General features: G+C 42.6%; 1 protein-coding gene across 1 annotated transcript in view; it reads left to right on the top strand.

Annotated features, from left to right (window-relative positions):
* The window catches only part of dnc (phosphodiesterase dunce), a gene marked incomplete at its 5' end in the record, with an annotated part of 46,383 nt that overhangs the window by 25,324 nt on the left and 1,059 nt on the right, over positions 1–20,000 (top strand). Inside the window, 6 exon segments of the mRNA XM_070128263.1 lie at positions 13,513–13,826; positions 16,121–16,219; positions 16,529–16,693; positions 17,046–17,423; positions 17,765–17,947; positions 18,276–20,000. The exon segment at positions 18,276–20,000 is cut by the window's right edge and continues 1,059 nt beyond it. Of these exon segments, the coding sequence (XP_069984364.1) occupies positions 13,513–13,826; positions 16,121–16,219; positions 16,529–16,693; positions 17,046–17,423; positions 17,765–17,947; positions 18,276–18,590 (1,454 nt within the window).

Below are 20,000 nucleotides of genomic sequence, written 5' to 3'. Positions count from 1 at the left end.
GGAGGGGAAGGGGAAGGGGAAGGGGAAGGGGAGGGAGGGGAAGGGGAAGGGGAAGGGGAGGGGAGGGGAGGGAAGGGAAGGGAAGGGAAGGGAAGGAAAGGAGTGGGAGGGGAAGGGAAGGGAAGGGAAGGGAAGGGAAGGGAGGAGAGGAAGAAAGGAATGCATATCACAACGGTAGATAAAGGAGATTCTTTTATTTCTTGGTTATTATTATTCTTGCTTCCCGGTTCTCGGTTCAAGTTGCGCCCGTGTATGCTTGCGTGCGCTGTCAGCATTAGGCAAAGGAATATTGGTTTATGGCTCGGGGAATTCGCCAAAGCATGCAGTAGCAGTCGCTGGCTCTGAGCACATGAGCCACGTGTACACAATAACACAGGCGCACATATGTGTATCTGTTTATGTGCCAATCAAATCTATCTACATTATAGACCTATCAAACATAGATCAAACACTCCAAAATTATTATCTATCTATCCTTCTATTAACCTATCTACATTTTTACCCATATCAATACATCTAGATATAGATATATATATCTACCTATAGCTGCCTAAGCTTATCTATCTGTCCACACACACACACACACACACACACACACACACACACACACACACACACACACACACACACACACACACACACACACACACACACACACACACACACACAGTGTAGTGGCAATAAGTAATGAGGTAACACTTTCTGCGGAGTGCGAAGGCAAGCGAGGTGGCACCAGTAAGTTGGCACTACTTCTGCCCGGGGTCTGTCACCTGCTCTTGGCCAGCTGTGAAATGAGAGAGAAAAAAATTACAATTACGCCGCAGGTAGAAACGAGTCAGGTAGAAAGAGTAGCTATTATTATCGGTACGTTAAAGGTCTTTAGCATATACCATAGCCATACGATTTAAGCCATCATAGCAGGAAAGAATAACTAAAAAGGATAAAATAAACAACACATATCCTTTATGGCATACAAGATCTATCGGGAATAATTCTAACGCTACGGTAACCTCTGACATCTCTACTTTTTATTATGTGGCTCGCGAAACAACATCACCACCATGTTGCCAACGCCTACTACTGCTAGGGAGGGACACGCATGGCCCGGACACGTGACGCGGTTGCAAGAGTGAAATAAGTGAATGACTGCATGGTTTCCAATGCGAGAATTAAGCATCAGTGCAAAGCTGTCTGGAATGGAAAGGTTTTAAGAGCATTAGAATGTCACTTCCGGTCGGATGCCATTTTGATGCTTGTACGTGGGCAGTTAATGCATTACGTACATATACACACGCACGGACAAATAAAAACACACAGATACACAAACACACACGCTGGCACAAATAAAAACACAGACACACATACACATAAACACACACGCACGCACAGACGCACACACACACGCACACGCACGCACAGACGCACACACGCACACGCACAAGCACACACGCACGCGCACACACACAAGCACACACTCACACGCACACGCACACACACACACACCTTCTTCTCTTCCCTGCACGATGAATACCGCAAATACCAGAAATAAAAATAAAGCAGAAAAAAAAGAAGATGAACATAACCACAACAACAAGAAAGAAAAGCGATACAGCACAAATCCGCGAAGCCTTGGCCGACACGAAAAAAAAAGTAAAAAAAAAAAAAAAAAAAAAGGAGAAAGTCATTTGCATACAGACCAATACCGATCCAAAAAAGGACATAGATTCTCTTTGTGCACTCTTAAAGAACAAGGAATCTTAAAGAACAAAGTCTGCAATCTTGACTACCGTTGCGAGACTGTTGACAGACCAGTTCTTCGTCCCATATTGACGTATATAGGGTACAGGACCTTCTCTCTTTGCTACCAAGCTGTCGATCAAAGTCTGAGCAACATGTCAACAGCTGTCATCGTTTCAATTCGCTGACATCTTGAAAGTCGATGTTAATGATGCTTATAAGGAGGTGTGTGAGTGAGTGGAGTGAGAGTGAATGATTGATTGAGTGACTTTGCGAATGAGTAAGTGAGTGAGGGAGTGTGTTAGGGTGTGTACATGTAGCTATAAACTATGTGTTAGATAGATAGATAGATAGATAGATAGATAGATAGATAGATAGATAGATAGATAGATAGATAGATAGATAGATAGATAGATAAATATATAGATAGATAGACAGACAGACAGACAGACAGACAGACAGACAGACAGACAGACAGACAGACAGACAGACAGACAGACAGACATAATATGAGAAAGAGATAGATAAATGTGAACATGGATAAATATACATAAAAGGCACAAATCACTCATGTGTAACCAGCCCCTCCCTCTCCGACTAAACAAACTCATACGTCACACCAAGCACACCATTAGGAAAAAAAGAGAAAAATACCCCCTCATTTCGACCTCGGATCTCGAAACACACAACGAGCACTTGTACCCCTCTAACCTTGCGGAGTAACCCCCCCCCTCCCCCCTCCCCCTTTAAGTCAACTCCTCTACCTCCCGCCATCACTCCCTCTTCCCTCCCTCCCTCTCTATCTACCTCTCTCCCTCCCTTCCTTCCTTCCTTCCTCTTCCTTCCTCTTCCTTCTTTCCTCCTCCCTCCCTCCCCCCCCTCTCTCTCTCTCTCTCCCTCCCTCCTTCCCTCCCTCCCTCCTCCATCCACTCCCCCTCCCTCCCTCCCTCCCTCCCTCCCTCTCCATCTCCCTCACTTCCTCCCTCCCTCCCTCCCTCCTCCCTCCCTCTCCATCTTCCTTCTTACCCCCCCCCCCCACACCCACACCCACACGCGCAAGCCATAACTCAACATCCCTGCAGAGCAACAACAACACTAGTAGCAATAGCAACAGCAATAACAAAAAAGGCAACATCAGCAACAAGACCAACAACTTCAAAACAAAAACAACAAAAAACTAAACAAAAACAACAACGGCAACATCAGCAACAAAACAAAAAAAACAACACAACAACAAACCACCACTACCAACAAAAAATCAAAAAAAAAAAACAACAGCAAAAAAAAAAAAAAAAAAACATCATCAACAACAAACAACAAAAACAACAACACCACCACCACAAAAAACACCACCACCACCACCACCAACAACAAAAAAACAACAACACCACCACCACCACCAACAACAACAACAACAACAACAACAAACAACAGTAGCAACAGCAACACAAATAACAGCACCCGCTAGTCTCCCGACCCTGACCCGCTTAGCCCGAACTCTCCTGCTGGCTGCGGCGGCCTTGGCGAACTCCCGTAGAAGGGATAATAACTCACAGCCGATGCATCCACGGCGAGGCGAAGTGGGCGGGGGAGAGGGAGGGGTTGGGGAAGGGGATGGGGATGGGTTGGGGTAGGGGGGGTTGGGGAGGGTGAGGGTTGGGGATGGGGTGAGGGAGGGTTGGGGATGGGGAGGGTAGGGGGTTGGGGAGGGGGGGAGGGGGGTTGGGGATGGGGATGGAGGGATGATAGGAGGTTGGGGAGGGGGAGGGTTGGGGATGGCGGGTGTAGGGTTGGTGGTGTGGGAAGGCAGGGGGTTAGGGAGAGTTGGGGATGGGGATGGGGATGGGGTGGGTAGGGTTGGGGAAGGCGTGGGGGCTTAGGTTGGGGAAGGGAAAGGGGGAGGGGGGAGAGGGGGCAGGAAAAGTATGGGGAAGCGGCAAGACGAAGGCGATGGGAGGGGGGGAGGGGGGGGGATGTCGGAAAAGTTAAAATAGATCGATAATTTCTTTTTTTTTTCTTTCTTTTTTTTCTGTTAAGGGTACGGAATTTTTGTCACGTACCTGCGATTTTGCTTTACTATTACAACTATTTATTCATTTGTACTCAATTCTTCGTTGCGATGAACAAAGAAAGACAAAAAAATAAGACAGAGAAAGAGCGAACCAGAGAAAAAAAAATTAAAAAAATTAGCCCCCCCCCCAAAAAAAAAAATAGTAAATAAATAAAATGACTTAAAAAATAATAATAATAGAAAAAAAAATACAAAGAATTACAGCCACGGCAACCGTTCGCCACAATCACCTCCAGCTTTCTCCAATTCATCACACTTTGATTGATTCATCACTATGAAAGGAACGAAGTAGGGTACGTACCTAAACGCTGATACCACTGGCACGGTTTCGAGGCCACGAACCTATTCACATTAATTTATTTCTGTTTATTTATCCGTCGATGCTCCTCGGATTTATGTATGTATTCGTCCTCGATCGACATTCACTTAAGCTTCGTTTGATTTAGTCCTTGTCTCTAAATATACATTTTATTCATCATATTTTTTCACTTAAGCTTCGTGTGATTTACTCCTTGTCTCTAAGTATACATTTTATTCATCATTTTTTTTCACTTAAGTTTCGTTGGATTTAGTCCTTGTCTCTAAGTATACATTTTATTCATCATATATTTTTTAAGCTTCGTTTGATTTAGTCCTTGTCTCTAAGTATACATTTTATTCATCATATTTTTTTAAGCTTCGTTGGATTTACTCCTTGTCTCTAAGTATACATTTTATTCATCATTTTTTTTTTAAAGCTTCGTGTGATTTAGTCCTTGTCTCTAAGTATACATTTTATTCATCAGTTTTTTCACTTAAGTTTCGTTTGATTTAGTCCTTGTCTCTAAGTATACATTTTATTCATTTTTTTTTAAGCTTCGTTTGATTTACTTCTTGTCTCTAAGTATACATTTTATTCATCATTTTTTTTCACTTAAGCTTCGTGTGATTTAGTCCTTGTCTCTAAGTATACATTTTATTCATCATTTTTTTACTTAAGTTTCGTTTGATTTACTCCTTGTCTCTAAGTATACATTTTATTCATCATATTTTTTTAAGCTTCGTTTGATTTACTTCTTGTCTCTAAGTATACATTTTATTCATATTTTTTTTTAAGCTTCGTTTCATTTACTCCTTGTCTCTGAGTATACATTTTATTCATAATTATTTTTTTATCATGGCGTATTGTATGAATCCAGTCGGTCGATCCATAAGCTTATATAGTCATCGCAACAGCACTTTCATTCATCCACGTGTCATGTCGCTTCCTTGTCATGTCCATTCCGTGTCATGTCTTGTCATCTTTTTTTGTCACTTTTCCTTCACCTTTACGTTGAAGTCGAGGCGGAGCTTTTGGAGCGCCAGAATGACAAGAAAGGAGAGGACGAAGAGAGAAGAGAGAAGAGAAGGTGTCCTTTAAGGTCTCATTATTACTCGTTTGATTGGCGATGGTGAAGGTGAAGGTGAAGGTGAAGGTGAAGGTGAAGGTGAAGGTGAAGGTGAAGGTGAAGGTGAAGGTGAAGGTGAAGGTGAAGGTGCAGGAGGAGGAGAAGGAGAAGGTGAAGGTGAAGGTGAAGGTGAAGGTGAAGGTGAAGGTGAAGGTGAAGGTGAAGGTGAAGGTGAAGGTGAAGGTGAAGGTGAAGGTGAAGGTGAAGGTGAAGGTGAAGGTGAAGGAGAAGGAAAAGGAGAAAGAATAGGAGGAGGAGGAGGAGGAGGAGAAGAAGAAGGTGAAGGTGAAGGTGAAGGTGCAGGAGGAGAAGGTGAAGTCATTGATCGTGGGTAGTGGAGTGCGTAGGGTATATATATTGTTTCTTTTATTTCCTTTCTCCGTTTCTCTTCTTCGTTTATTCCCTCTCTCCCTATTCCTTCTTCGCTTCTCTTCTCCAGCTCTGCCTTTGTACCTTCAACCTTGTCGTTTTTCTAATGTCGTCATCTCCGCAATGCCAAGAATTTCTTCCGATATAAAAAAAATAATATTTTCCGTTCCCTTGAATGAAAACCATAAACAAAAATGGCCCCGTGTTTATCTTTTACACACGTCCCGGCCGCTGCGCAAAAGTAAAGCCAATCTGAATCCTTATCTCGGTAATGTCTCTGTTCAACTGCGGATATCAGTGTCTTTATGAATGACATTATCCCATATTTGAGGTTATCGGCCAGTTCATGAATGGAAATAGGTCCTACTGGAAGATGTTGGTGATTTTGCGAATGGCGAGAATGTCCTAGCAGAGATTCTCGGGAAATTTATGCACATGTTTCCCTCCACCTTTAAGGACGAGAGTAAATGTTCCAAAAGGGGTTTATGAATGAGTATCTTATCTTGGAGGATAAAGGTGCTGTCACACGCACTTTTTCCGTCAATTTTTTTACAATTTTCTGAAATTTTGTCCATTTTTGAGCGAATTGTCGATTTTCCAGTCAGACGATAGTGATCGTTTCCGTCTGAAAACCTTTCCGTCAACTTTTTTCAGCCAAGCCTAGACAAATCAAGACCTATATTCGAGAACGTTTGTATTTACGTTCAATAAAATTGTCAAAAAAATGAACGGAAAAAGTGCTAGTGTGACAGCACCTTCAGCGTTCTATGTATGAATGGAAATGCGCACCCAGAAGACCAGAAAATGTCACAGCTCGCGCAGAACCTTGGCAAGACCTTCACCTATCGTCTGAACTTCAAGTCTTATCCGGTGCGAGTTAAAAAGTCTGGCTCGCACAGGTATTTAGTCCAAGAACATGTCAAGGAAAATAAACAATTGATTTTGGTCTTTGTTTTCTGAGAAGATCGTGTTGAAGAAATACATAAATAAATAAAAAAAAATAAGATAAAATGATTGCGTTAATCTTGATGGAATCCATAATGGAGAGAGGAATAAAGAGTGAAAATTATTTTGAGTTGGTTAATCATTTATTTTCACATGTATCATAAACACGGATTGGCATATTAGTTTTAATTCCCCAATTACGAACGCCGTGATATATGTAAGTGGGACAAAAAAATACTTACTGTTTAATGAAATGTTAGGACGAAAGGTTCAAAAGTCTCTTTGTCGAAGGAAAACATTCCTGCCCCAAATGAAAACCTGGTGTTGCGGTGATCATTACGAGGGCAGGGGGAGGGGGGGCACTGGGGGGGGGGGGTGTGGGGTGGGGAGGGGAGGGAATCGAGTTGCTCTCCCGGCCCTCCCCAACTCCCTTTCTCCCCCAACTCCCGGTCCTCTCCCCCTCTTCCTCACTTCCTCCCCAACTCCCGTCCCTTCCCCCCTTTCCCCCCTCCCTCCCCAACTCCCGTCCCTTCCCCCATCCCCCCTCCCTCCCCCAACTCCCATCCCTTCCCCCCTCCCTCCCCAACTCCAGTCCCTTCCCCCCTTCCTTCCCAAATCCCGTCCCTTCCCCCCTTCCCCTTTCCCCCCTGCCTTCCCCCTCCCACCCCCTATCCACCTCCCATCTCTTCCCCCTCCCCTACCCCCCCCCCCGTTCCTCCCTCGTCTCCTAGGGCAATCTTGGCAGTGGGCAAGGGAAAGGCAAACACTTAAGATGGCAATCAACAAACGATGGAAAGTCAAGATTTGTGTATTGTCTCCCCTCCCCCCCCCAACCCCCTCCACCCTGTCATCCAATCACCCCCCTCCCACCCCCCACCCCTTCCTCCCCTCCACCCCGTCTTCCAGCTCCCCCCCCCCCTTCCTTCCTTCGTTTCAATTTCTTTTCCTCTCTTTTCTTCATCCCTCCATTTCCTTTTCCTCATAACCATTCTCATCACCTCTTTGCTTGACACGCTTTCTCCCTTTTCCGTCTCTCACTCTCCCTCCTATCCTTCTTCCTTCTTTCCTCTCTCTCTCTCTCTCTCTCTCTCTCTCTCTCTCTCTCTCTCTCTCTCTCTTTCCCTCTCTCTCTCTCTCTCTCTTTCTCTCTCTCTCTCTCTCCCTCTCCCTCCCTCTCTCTCTCCCTCTCCCTCTCCCTCTCCCTCTCCCTCTCCCTCTCCCTCTGCCTCTCTCTCTCTCTCTCTGTCTCTCTCTCCCTCTCTCTCTCTCTCTCTCTCTCTCTCTCTCTCTCTCTCTCCTTCTGGCTCTTTTTATCCTCTTCGTCCATCCGGATACGCGTACACGGGGAATGACGTCACACTCTTCAAACACTTCGAGAGTATGTAAACAAGGTGTAGATTTTTGAGAATGAAACATAGCTTATGCAGAATAATAATGATAATGATGATAATACTAAAAATTAAAAAATAATAATATCAATGTATAAATCAACAGCTTGGCAGATGATAAGCAGAAACGCTGAAATACGAAAAAATATACCATTTCGATTTTAAATTATTATAAAAATCATCATACCCAATCATATTTGTAGGTTCGATTTGACCTTTTGCTAAAATTGACAGTCCTTCTCTATCCCCTTCCTCCTCCTCCTCCTCCTCCTCCTGTCCCAATCCCACCTCGTCAATTCTTCTATCTCTTCCCCCCTCCCATGAACAAAACCCTTCCAATTTTTCTCTTTATTTCCTTTCTAAAAAGTCGTAAAGGTCGCTTTCACAAGGAGAGGCCAACCGGGGTGACTTTTTGCCTCTCTCTCTCTCGAAAGGACAAACCTGAAATAGGGTCAGATCAGGTCAAGTCGAGATTTCTGCGGCGGGCGGGAAAGAAGGAGGGAGGAAGAAGGAGGAAGGAGGAGAATGTGGGAGGAAGGGCCTTAGAGGGAGGGAGTGGAGGAGGAAATGATGAAGAAGGAGAGAGGGAGGAAGGGAAGAAAGAGGGAGGAAGGGAGGTGAGAGTGAGGAAGAGAGGAAAGAAGGAAGGGAGGAAATGGGAGAGAGGGAGGAAGGGAGGAGAGGAGAAAGGGAAGAAGGGAGAAAGAAAGGAAGAATGAGAGGATGGGAGGAGAGGAGAGAGTGAAGAAGGGAGGGATAAAGAGAAGGGGAGAGACAATGACAAAAGAAATAAAGCGACTGCATGATTCGAAGAAACGAATGGAGGCGAGCATAATAGCTGGATAAATGGTGACAGACGAGAGAGAAGATAGACAAAACACAATATTAGAACAAGGCACACGAAATATAAATATAAAAAGTAAGTGCATACCTGAAGGATTTGTAAGGATTTCTAAGAAAGAGAAATAGAAGAATATGAGTAATAAGTCCGAACTTGAGGGAGAAAAAGACAATAACAAAATACAGAAAAGAAATACGATAAAGACTAGAAATAAAACTAATACACGGAGATGTGAACGGAAAGAAAAGGTCGCGGAAAGGATAAAGACGATAGACAGAAAAAAAAACAAGATTAACATTATACATGGAAATTGTGCAACGGGAAAAAAATGATAAGCATTCTGATGAAAAGAAAGAGAGAGAAAAACACTTAACGGATGCCATGGGGTGATAGAAGACAAGGTCTAGGATGTGAATTAGGTTACATAAAACTAGTTATTTGGTCGTTTGGTCATTTGAAAGGGACAAGCCGATGGCGGGACGTGGGAGAGACGAAGGAAGAAAGGAAGACATAGAGGAAAAGTAGGAAGAATGTAGGAATGTTGAGGAAGGAGGGATAGATAGAAGGATTTTTTTCTTTTTTTTTTTTTTTGGGGGGGGGGTCGCCAGATGGGCACCCAACCTAAATCCAAAGGCAGTTGCACTCCTCCAGATAGCGCTTGCCAAAGCCAACCGGCACCCCCCTCCCCCCCCCCCCTCTCTCGCTCTTAATTTCCCTCCCTCCCTCTCCCTCTCCTTCCTTCCCTCTCCCTCTCTCTCTAAATTTCCCCCCTCCCCCTCTCCCTTTCCCTTTCTCCCTCTCCCTCTCTTTCTTGATTACTCTCCTTCCCTCTCCCTCTCTCTTTAAATTCCCCCCCTCCCTCTCCCTCTCCCTCTCTCTCTCAATTTCCCCCCTCCCTCTCCCTTTCCCTCTCTCTCAATTTCCCCCCTCCCTCTCCCTTTCCCTCTCTCTCAATTACCCCCCTCCCTCTCCCTTAATTTCCCTCCTTCCCTCTCCCTTTCCCTCTCTCTCAATTTCCCTCCTTCCCTCTCCCACTCTTAAGTCATCTCCCTCTCCCTCTCTTAAGTCATCTCCCTCTCTCCCTCTCCCTCTCCCTCTCTCCTAAGTGTGGAGGTGACCGCCCGATGCACGTGCTTGTCGGGTATTCGTTTGTTTTCGCGTCCAAGCCGATCATGGTATTTGGTTGCTCCTGTGCTGCTGTCTGCCTTTCTTTCTCTTTTCTTTTCCTCCGTTTTTCGTTCGTCTGCTTATGTCTATATTTATTTATATTTTCCCCCTTCGTTTCTCTCTTTATCACCCTTTTTCACGGATTTTTTTCCTTTTTCTGTTGTTTTTCGGTATTTGCGGCATTATTATACCGACACCAAAACTGCCATCGTCATTATTACTAATATTACCACGATCGTTATCCTATCTACTACTACTACTCTACTATTAATAGGATTCGCATCAATTAGATCAAATATTTCATAACATCTACAGATGATAAAGGAAAGGCCTCTAGTGCACCCAGGGTAATTAGTTTAATCCGAAGTGTAGGTCAGTGCACATAAAATCCCTTTACCCTGTGTGGATGCTCAGGTTTCCAATAAACAGAGAAGAAACCTCATTCTACAGTCTTAACGCTTCTCAAGGCAAAAAAAAAAAAAAAAAAAAAAAATCGTTGTCGAGTTTAGCGCACTTCGTAAGTGTATGTATCACGCAGATTGTTTGTTGTCTTTGTTTTGTTTGTTTGTTTTTTGGCAGAGTTTCCCCCCACCAATGTTTCAAATGTATGTATCACGCAGATTGTTTGTTGTGTTTGTTTTGTAGTTGTTGTTTTTTTGGCAGTTTCCCCCCACCAATGTTTCACAATTCTCTACGGTTCTCGAAGCCAATTCTTATACTTTTAAGGACTACGAGCTTACCATATGACCCCGCAACCCGATGAATCTCACACGGCCAGCCTTCCTAATACTTAAACCCTTGCAATTTTTTTTTTTTTTTTTCGGTTGAGTTTATGGCAACCTCTCGTATTGTTTTTGGGTGGTGTGTTAGCGTCCCCAGTCACCCCACGAGGCGCCCATGGCTGGCCCGCGTCCAAGCCCCTCTCTTCATCTATGGCGCCCACACCGAAACCCGCCCTTCCATATAACTGCGCCCCGTCCCCGATTCTGCCAAGGGCCTCGGACCTCCTGAACCCGAAGACCGAGAAGAGAAAATAAACAATAAAAGGGCCTCGTTGAAATGGGTCGTTGTAGGACAAAGCGGCGGTTTGTTGATTGCTGGTCGACCTGTGTGAAGTTCGGCTGGAGTTGTTGCGGTTCCTGTACTTCAGGACTTTAATCGTCGGGGAAGTGATTCTACGTCGAGAGCCTCATTTCTCTCTCTCTCTCGGTCTCTGTGTGTCTGTCTATCTGTCTGTCTGTCTGTCTGTCTCTGTCTCTGTCTCTGTCTCTGTCTCTGTCTCTGTCTCTGTCTCTGTCTCTGTCTCTGTCTCTGTCTCTGTCTCTGTCTCTGTCTCTGTCTCTCTCTCTCTCTCTCTCTCTCTCTCTCTCTCTCTCTCTCTCTATCTCTCTCTCTCTATCTCTCTCTCTCTCTCTATCTCTCTATCTCTCTCTATCTCTCTATCTCTCTATCTCTCTATCTCTCTCTATCTCTCTATCTCTCTATCTCTCTATCTCTCTATCTCTCTCTCTCTCTCTCTCTCTCTCTCTCTCTCTCCCTTTCTCGGTCTCTGTCTGCCTGTCTTGCTTCGATGTGAATTCGGAGACTTAGCCTGTGCGGTCGCATGTCCTAAGTAAGGAAGAGGATAAAGTGTCTTTCGGATCCAATAGTAAATGAGAAAGAGAAAAAAAGTAGATGCTTCTTTCTCCAAACACTTTTTAAGGCCATTTCCCTCCACTTGAAAAAGACACACAAATAAAGGCAGACTTTCGACACCTGACTTTCGATGGAGGCAAAGTTATTGCTTGTTTATTGTGGATTCAGACACCATTTCCTAACATCGAACAAGTGACGGTACGTAAAGTTGACAGCTTTTAGGCAGGGTGATGTCTATGGCGTGTGTGTGTGTGTGTGTGTGTGTGTGTGTGTGTGTGTGTGTGTGTGTGTGTGTGTGTGTGTGTGTGTGTGTGTGTGTGTGTGTGTGTGATTAGCTCCTTCGTTAGCATTCGCGTTCACAGCCGCAACCTGTTCTTTCACTCTTTGTGACGACGGCACTCCCATTACCAGCCATTATTAGTTTTCGATTATTGTGTTACTCCGCCAATATCAGTTCATTTCGTAGAACGTCATCGCTTTCTATACATCCCCCACTCCCCCCTACCCCCCCACCCCATTTTCCTGTGCTACATATGACGTCACAGATGGGTGTGCCGAGCTCCCCTCTGGTACCCTGACCTTCACCAGTTTTCCTTCATTTTCTCTCCGTGCGAGAAGAGCTACCATTTGCAATCTGCAGGAAAAAAATAATGATCATTGCTCAACGAGTGATATATTTGAAGATGAATAAGTGGTAGACAAGAAAAGGTGCCTTTGGAAAAAGATGAACATGTTTGTGTCATTATTGACTTGCTTCCAACACATACACACACACACCTTCCTCCCCAGCCAATCCGGAACCTGGAAGTGGATGACGTAAGTTGGTCCGCCAATCCATAAACGAGGAAGGAATGACGTCATGAGAGCTCTGCCCAATGGCATGGCAACCTCACGTGACGTCACAGAGTTGCGCTGAGCGGGGCGAAATATACCTCTGCACACATTCACAGTCTGAACTTCAACCATACCGATATAAAATACATATATACATATACATACCGTATGAAAACGGATGAATAAAGGACTACCATTTCACCGAGAGTAAAGATTCATCCTTTTCCCGCTTAGGCAAAATGACATCTCCCATTTCGCTGGATGAGCATTTGGGGAGGGGGGAGGGAGGGCGCACCAGCCTCTCCAATGGAAGAAATGTCTGCCTGCTCTATTTTCCTATTACCCGAACATGTATGCCCTATCTCAACACAGCCGACCTTCCCCTTCGCTGTATGTGCAGTTTCCTGTGGGAACTTTCCACGCTGGCATCTCAATTCTGCCTCTCCTCTTGCGTGCACATTTAAAGTAGGAAATAAAATGGCAAAATATGGATTACGCGGGAGACAATCATATGAAAGCAAACGCGAGATGAAGTTGCTATTGAGCACTCACCGCTCTTCTGAAATTATTGTTATATAACTATTATTACCATTATTTTTCATCGGCATTGTCATCATTATTATCACTTTTATCTAATAAATATAAGGTTTTTACATTACATTAGCGAAGAAAAGATCAATAGAAGTAGAGGTACTGAATCGGCAACAGGTGAATAAGGACGAGTAGTTAGCAGAAAAATATCCAATGGCAGCAGTTGCATCTCTTATCTCTTCCTTCTTCCTTCTTTCGGAATTCATTAAGGTGTTGACTCGTCTTTGTTCGGGATGCTTGTTTCCCTCCCTTTGATCTCCTCGATTTCGTCTTTTCTTTTCAATTCTTTCTAATTCTGTCTGTGCGACAAGAATCCATGTCCTTGGGTTTCACGTGTATCACTTTCCCCTTGCTCTTATTAATTTCTTCCTTCCATTTTCATCGTGTTGGGTCCTCGCGTGTCCTTTCATCCATTCTTCTATTTCCATTCTTTTATTCTTTTTGCTGTTCTCCTTCCCCACGAGTCCTTCTCTTCCCACGACTGACCCCACCCCTTTTGTTCCTCAGACCAACAACAGGAGCTCGACATCCCGAGCCTGAGGGTGGACGATGGCGAACGACCCAAGAGGAAGGAACGCAACCTGTCAAGCGGCCCTTCGTCGGCAGTCGTCCCAGAGGCTTCAGTGGTAGCCGCCTTGCCTTCCACCACGACCACGACCACCTCGGATATCGGTAGCGTCGTTGCCACCACTGGTATCAAGGATGTGTCGATGTCACAGATACAGGGCGTCAAGAAGCCGCTCCTACATGCCAACTCCTTCTCGGGCGAGAGGCTGCCCAAGTACGGCGTCGATACCCGTCAGGAGGAGGAACTGGGCAAGGTGAGAGAGGCTTTGGCCTTTTTGTTAATTGGCCTTGTCAGTGTGTGTTTATATACGTGAAGAATTTGGTAAAGGGAAGATAGAACATCCTTGATAGGATGCGTCACTACAAAGGTCGGTAAATTTGTAGGACTCATGAGGAATTCCTATATTTGATCTCCGAGAGAATCGGCAAATAACGTCTATGGACCGTAGTTGCATCCCAGTCTTTAAGCCATAACTTAATTCTGTGAATCTTATCTCCCCTTGCCATTGTTTGATTTAAAGTATATTCCTTAGTATTCTTGAAGGTCATGCATAATAATGGGATGTACATTGGTTAGGCATCTTAGCCAGAAGTCCTTGTATCATGTAAATCTGATTCATGTACAATGTGGAGGAAAGGTAAGTTGTTTGAGGATATACTTTGTGTCAATAGGCAAACATACTGCCCTATATTTCCAACCAGTGTTTTTGTGTTAGTTTATATGTTGAATATTACATTGAATAACATGTTTCATGTTCTGTTAATAAAAAAAAAGAATACTGTGATAGAGGGACCTTCTTTGTGTGCATACCGATGTTATCAAGACATGCATTATCTCTTACTTACTTCTTATGTGTTTGTGTTCTGGGCAGCTGGAGGATATAAGTGAGGAGGTAATTTGGTTACCTGAACACCACCCATAGCTCCTTCATCTCCATGCAACCTTCAACCCTCACTTGCTCTCATCAATAGCTTCCTTTCCCTCTCAACTCTATTCCTTTGCATTTCTTCACCACACTCTCTTTAATTCATGATCACTGTCACATTACTTCCTTTTCCTTTCTTTTTAATCAACCATACAAGTTATATTTTCCCTGTAGCTTCATGGCTCTTTACAACTGCAAGCTTTCTCACCTCCATAGGCTCCTTCTTTCTACTGTCACAACATTCCCATGCTGCAACACTTTCTAGGTTATTTAGGATTCTCATTTGTAAAACTTCAGCAGAATATGTTGTTTCTTTTAACTTCCTTTTTTTTTCCTTTATGACCCAGAAACAGCACCTCCTAGACAGTTCAATACAACAATTTCCCGTAGCCTCCAGTATATGCACAGCCTTACAGACATACATGCTTGCAACACACTAACACTACATGACAAAGATTACATCACTATTGCAATCCCAGAGACATATCTAGACTGCAGCGTCATTCAGTCATTCAGAAACTTGATTCAGAGTCAACTGATCACAGTTTTTTTTTTTAATGTTTGGTCTGAATCCTGAGACGTATAACAACTTGGACTTAGAAATGAACTGGAGCATTAAGAGTCCTTTCTAAACATACAGGAGACACATGCACGTGCCATCACTAAACAGTAACATGTTTATGAGACTCAAGCATGACATACTGCTCAATGCACCCTAGATTTGTAACTGTTTACAGGCAGTTTTGGATGATACAGTTTTTCTTGGCTATTTGCACTGTTGTAGTACATATATCATGCCAATACAGCATAAATCCATTTATTTTCTTTCAACTTGTAACTAGATGAAAAACTTACTTTTTCTCTTATAAGCTAAATTAAACAGTAAATACACGTAGTCACACTTTGGTAGTAAAAAAAGTATTTGTAAATATGATAAAAGAATATTTGTGATGTAATAAAATAGTAGGCCTAAAATAGTTGAGCTATCTTTTTTTTTTTTAGGTATTTATATCATCAGATGTAACCATATAGATTCTCTTCATACAATGTCTCTTATGACTGAGATTAACATGTATATAAATGATTCCTTTAAACATTGGAGTACATTTTCATTGTTTAATTTCTAGTTTTAATGTAAATTTGTCAGTATTAAAAAAAGGAGGACTTTATAATTTGTAAGTACCCACATCCCCACATCCACATATACCAACACCCACCCACACACACCCACACCCACACCCACACACTTAGCCTACACACATATGTGTATATATATGTTTATATATATGTTTATATATATATATATATATATATATATATATATATATATATATATATACATATACATATACATATACATATATACATATACATATACACACACACTAAATGAAAACCTCATAAAATATATGTGTAATGGATTATACGTATCTCTGCATTTGTATTTGTTATGCGTAAGTGACAACAAATGCATACAAATATGATTTATATACAGATATATCCATACATAAATACACCACATACATATACGACCAAAAAACACTACCATAGTTATTAAGACATAAAAATAAAGACACAGCTTATGGTCAAGATTAAACTACGTAAACCTTTTCTCTTTTCAGATTCTAGAAGATATAGACAAATGGGGCATTGATATCTACAGGATAGCTGAATTATCAAATAGAAAACCTTTAACTACCATCACATATACTATTTTCATGGTAAGTGTGAATGAAAAGTGGATAAAACTTGCATCTTATTCAAAGTTATACGGCTGTTATAACCTGTATATCACTGAGACTTGTAATAAATTGCATGATACCCACATAGCCTATGTAGTTATTGTGAATTATTGAATGTATTCTTTATAGATTGTAAGATATATATATATTTTCTCTATTTTCTTTCTGATCCTCTTCTTTTGCCTTTCTTAATTTTTCTTTATGCCATTCCTCTACTACTGCCACTATGAACATTCAAAAATCTTCAACCAAATCAATATAATCAACTGCCATTTCTTTCTCCTACAGGAACGTGATTTGCTAAAGACATTCAAAATTCCGCCCAAGACTTTCATAACATTTATGATGACCCTTGAAGACCACTATTTGAAGGACGTTCCATACCACAATTCCTTGCATGCAGCTGACGTCACTCAGTCCACCCATGTTCTTCTCAACTCACCTGCCCTTGAGGTACGTGGAATGAATGATATCCAGCTGCTTCGCAAAAGCAAGGGGCTATTGACAGATCACTCCACTCTAGGTCCCCCAAGTGGTACCTGAAATCAATGTTAAAAAATCAGAAATTTACCAAAATAGATAGTTTAATTTAATAATGTTAGTAACTTGTAATGACTAAGTACATGATTATGTTTCTTAGAATGCCCTGTGGATGATTGTATTAGCTTTAGACAGAAGAGATGGAACATTTAGTCAGTGTAAAACTAGTCTAAATTTTAGAGATTTTCTTTGCACAGATAAAAATGAATTGATGTCATAACTGATTTTTTCTGTGAATATTAATCTGTACTCTTAACCCCTGCAGTCTGTCTTCACAAGCCTAGAAATCCTGGCTGCCATCTTCGCAGCCGCCATCCACGACGTGGACCACCCAGGCCTCACAAACCAGTACCTGATCAACTCCTCCTCGGAGCTCGCCCTCATGTATAACGATGAATCTGTGCTTGAGAACCATCATTTGGCTGTGGCCTTCAAATTGCTGCAGAATGAGGATTGTGATATCTTTGCCAACCTTGGCAAAAAGCAGAGACAGACTCTCCGCAAGATGGTGATAGACATGGTTCTTGCAACAGACATGAGCAAGCACATGAGCCTCCTTGCTGATCTCAAGACAATGGTTGAAACCAAGAAGGTTGCAGGTTCAGGTGTTCTCCTTTTGGATAATTATACAGATAGGATACAGGTAAATAGTTGTTTTACTTTTTAAAAGGAATGAAAAAGAAAATACTGGTGCAAATATAAAGTATACTCTGTGAATGTGACACATAAAAGATTAATAAAAATATGTCATTACCATTCTTTCTTTTTATGTTACATTACTTTAATGTACAAAAAAAAGGCTTATTAAAGGTATAGAAAGTCTGATTGTAATATTTAGAAGTGAAATTCACCCATGAGAAAGAGAGAACTGCATGCTTCACAAGAAAAATGTTATTAGTAAAAACAGAAATTTATATAGTCAAAGTTATAGACAAAGTTTCTGAACATTAACAAACATTGCTAATTGTTTTGTCACTTCTTCAGGTGCTTCAAAATATGGTGCACTGTGCAGACCTCAGTAATCCCACAAAGCCCTTGGAACTCTACCGACATTGGGTTTCCTCAATCATGGAGGAGTTCTTCCAACAAGGCGACCGTGAAAGGGAACAGGGTATGGATATATCTCCCATGTGTGATAGACATTCAGCCACCATTGAGAAGTCTCAGGTAAGAGGAAGGTCTACACTTTTGTATTTTTTTAGTTCTATTACTGTTTGAATAAAGTATTGTTATATTATGGTACTAGAAAACCATTGTTTATTAATATTCTTATTATTTTTATCACAGTAATGGATAATACTGTGATTTTGCATCACAATATTGGATATTCTTAGGAAGAAAGCAAGTTGTTTGTGCTGAAGAAAATAATTTCTTTCCCTAGGAAAATGAATTCCTTTAGGAGCTCTTAATCATTCAATGACGAAATGCTTTCCTATTACTTTTCTTTTCCCACTCATTTTTCCACTCATAAATAATCCCACTCTTAACATTACAGGTTGGCTTCATTGACTACATTGTGCACCCACTATGGGAAACCTGGGCGGACTTGGTCCACCCAGATGCGCAGGACATCCTTGACACGCTGGAGGAGAATCGCGACTGGTACCAGCGCATGATCCCCATCTCGCCATCCTCTTCATCAAATGACCTCAAGGAAGAAGAGGGCCAAGGGGATGACTCAGAGGATGGCCCTGAGGAGGAATTGTGTGCTGCAGCCGAGAGAATCCAGATCCAGTTTACGCTTGATGATGAAGGCAGTGGAAAAAGAGCGCCACCGGAAGACGCTCAGGGGGAGGACCCCACAATGTGACCACTGGTGGCCTCGTACTGTACCAAACTTAAGCGCAAAGTGATGAGGTGGCTGCACCTCAAGTGACCAACCCCATGGGAGGTGGGAACCGTGTTAAGTATCGTCCCCCTCCATGTTAGTGGCCTCGTCTTCAACTTTTACCTTTGTACCTCATCTTTTGAGATTTCTTTCATAGCCAGTTGGACACTCTGACTATCTGGCATGCTCCCAGAGCCAGAGCCCCAATCTTGTGAAGAGTATGTTGTGCAAACACTTGGGTGTTTCTTGTGGATAACGCCCGGTGAGCCGAATGTACGTTTTGCCATGTGTCCATAGCGTGCCCTGCAGGTTCAGGGTTGATCGCATGGGTTTGTCTGAGCTCCTCAAGACTGTGCCGTTCGCCCAGCCTCCTCAGCTGACCCATCCTTGCCTAGTGAGATCATTATTTTCTTGTAGCAGTTGTAGAGTTGTAGGTGGTCACAACAGTGAACAGTGCCAAATTGTTCCTTTTGAATATGGACCCTAAGGAAGTGACATGTTTATCACAAATTAGTGAGCACAAGTTTGGGACGTTTTATGTTAAGTGAGGACTGCGGCTTGTGTGTGGTACATATCAGATAGAGGGATGGAGGATGGGCACATAATGTCTCCATGGTGCTTATGTCATGATTTTGAGAGTGTAAGGCATTACTAGCTCTTTCATTATAACAGATGCCTGATAGGGTTCCTTGCTCTTTTTATCTTTCACAGCAGATCAGCTATCAAAGAAGCCAAAGATAATTTATTGCTTCAGGTTCGTGGTGGTGCTGTGTGGCCACCAAAGAAGGCATTGTTGCTGCCATGTGGTACAAAGCCCAAGTGTTGACACGGTGGCAAGGGCAGTGGATCCTTTCAGGCAAAGAGAATTTGACGTGACAAAGTCAGCTATTACAGACAGTGAGGGAGGCTCGGAAGAAGCGCCGACGTGATCGCTTCGCTTCTTCTTCCTCAGCCGTTACAGGATCACTTTGTAGTCACTGACTGTGCCAATTTTCATGCAGGGCTCATGACTAGTGTTTATTTTGCAGTGTTTACATTTCAGGTTTTACTCTTTTTAGATGGCTTATTTTGACACTGTCATAGATGTTGGGCAAACTTGAAAAAATAAAAAAATATGGGTTTAAACAAAAAACAAAAAAAACATTTTGAAATAGGTAGAAATGTAGAATTTTCTCATGTGATAACAGCAGAGTATTGAGAGCATAGTATGCATCATGTTGTACTCCATCAGCTGCTTTATGTCAGGTTTATGGCTAACATCATTACTCATGGTTTGAGATAGCCCCCCCAGCACCGTAAGCAAAAACCCACCATGCTTTTTCCTCCCAGGCTACCAGCATAAAATTCATTCACATAAAAATGGTAAATAAATAGCAGGATGACGGGAGGATG

The sequence above is a fragment of the Penaeus vannamei genome, chromosome 1 (assembly GCF_042767895.1).
Source record: "Penaeus vannamei isolate JL-2024 chromosome 1, ASM4276789v1, whole genome shotgun sequence".
NCBI lineage: Eukaryota > Metazoa > Arthropoda > Malacostraca > Decapoda > Penaeidae > Penaeus > Penaeus vannamei.
The sequence above is the reverse complement of the archived record's forward strand: the minus strand, read 5'-3'. Positions and strand labels throughout refer to the sequence as shown.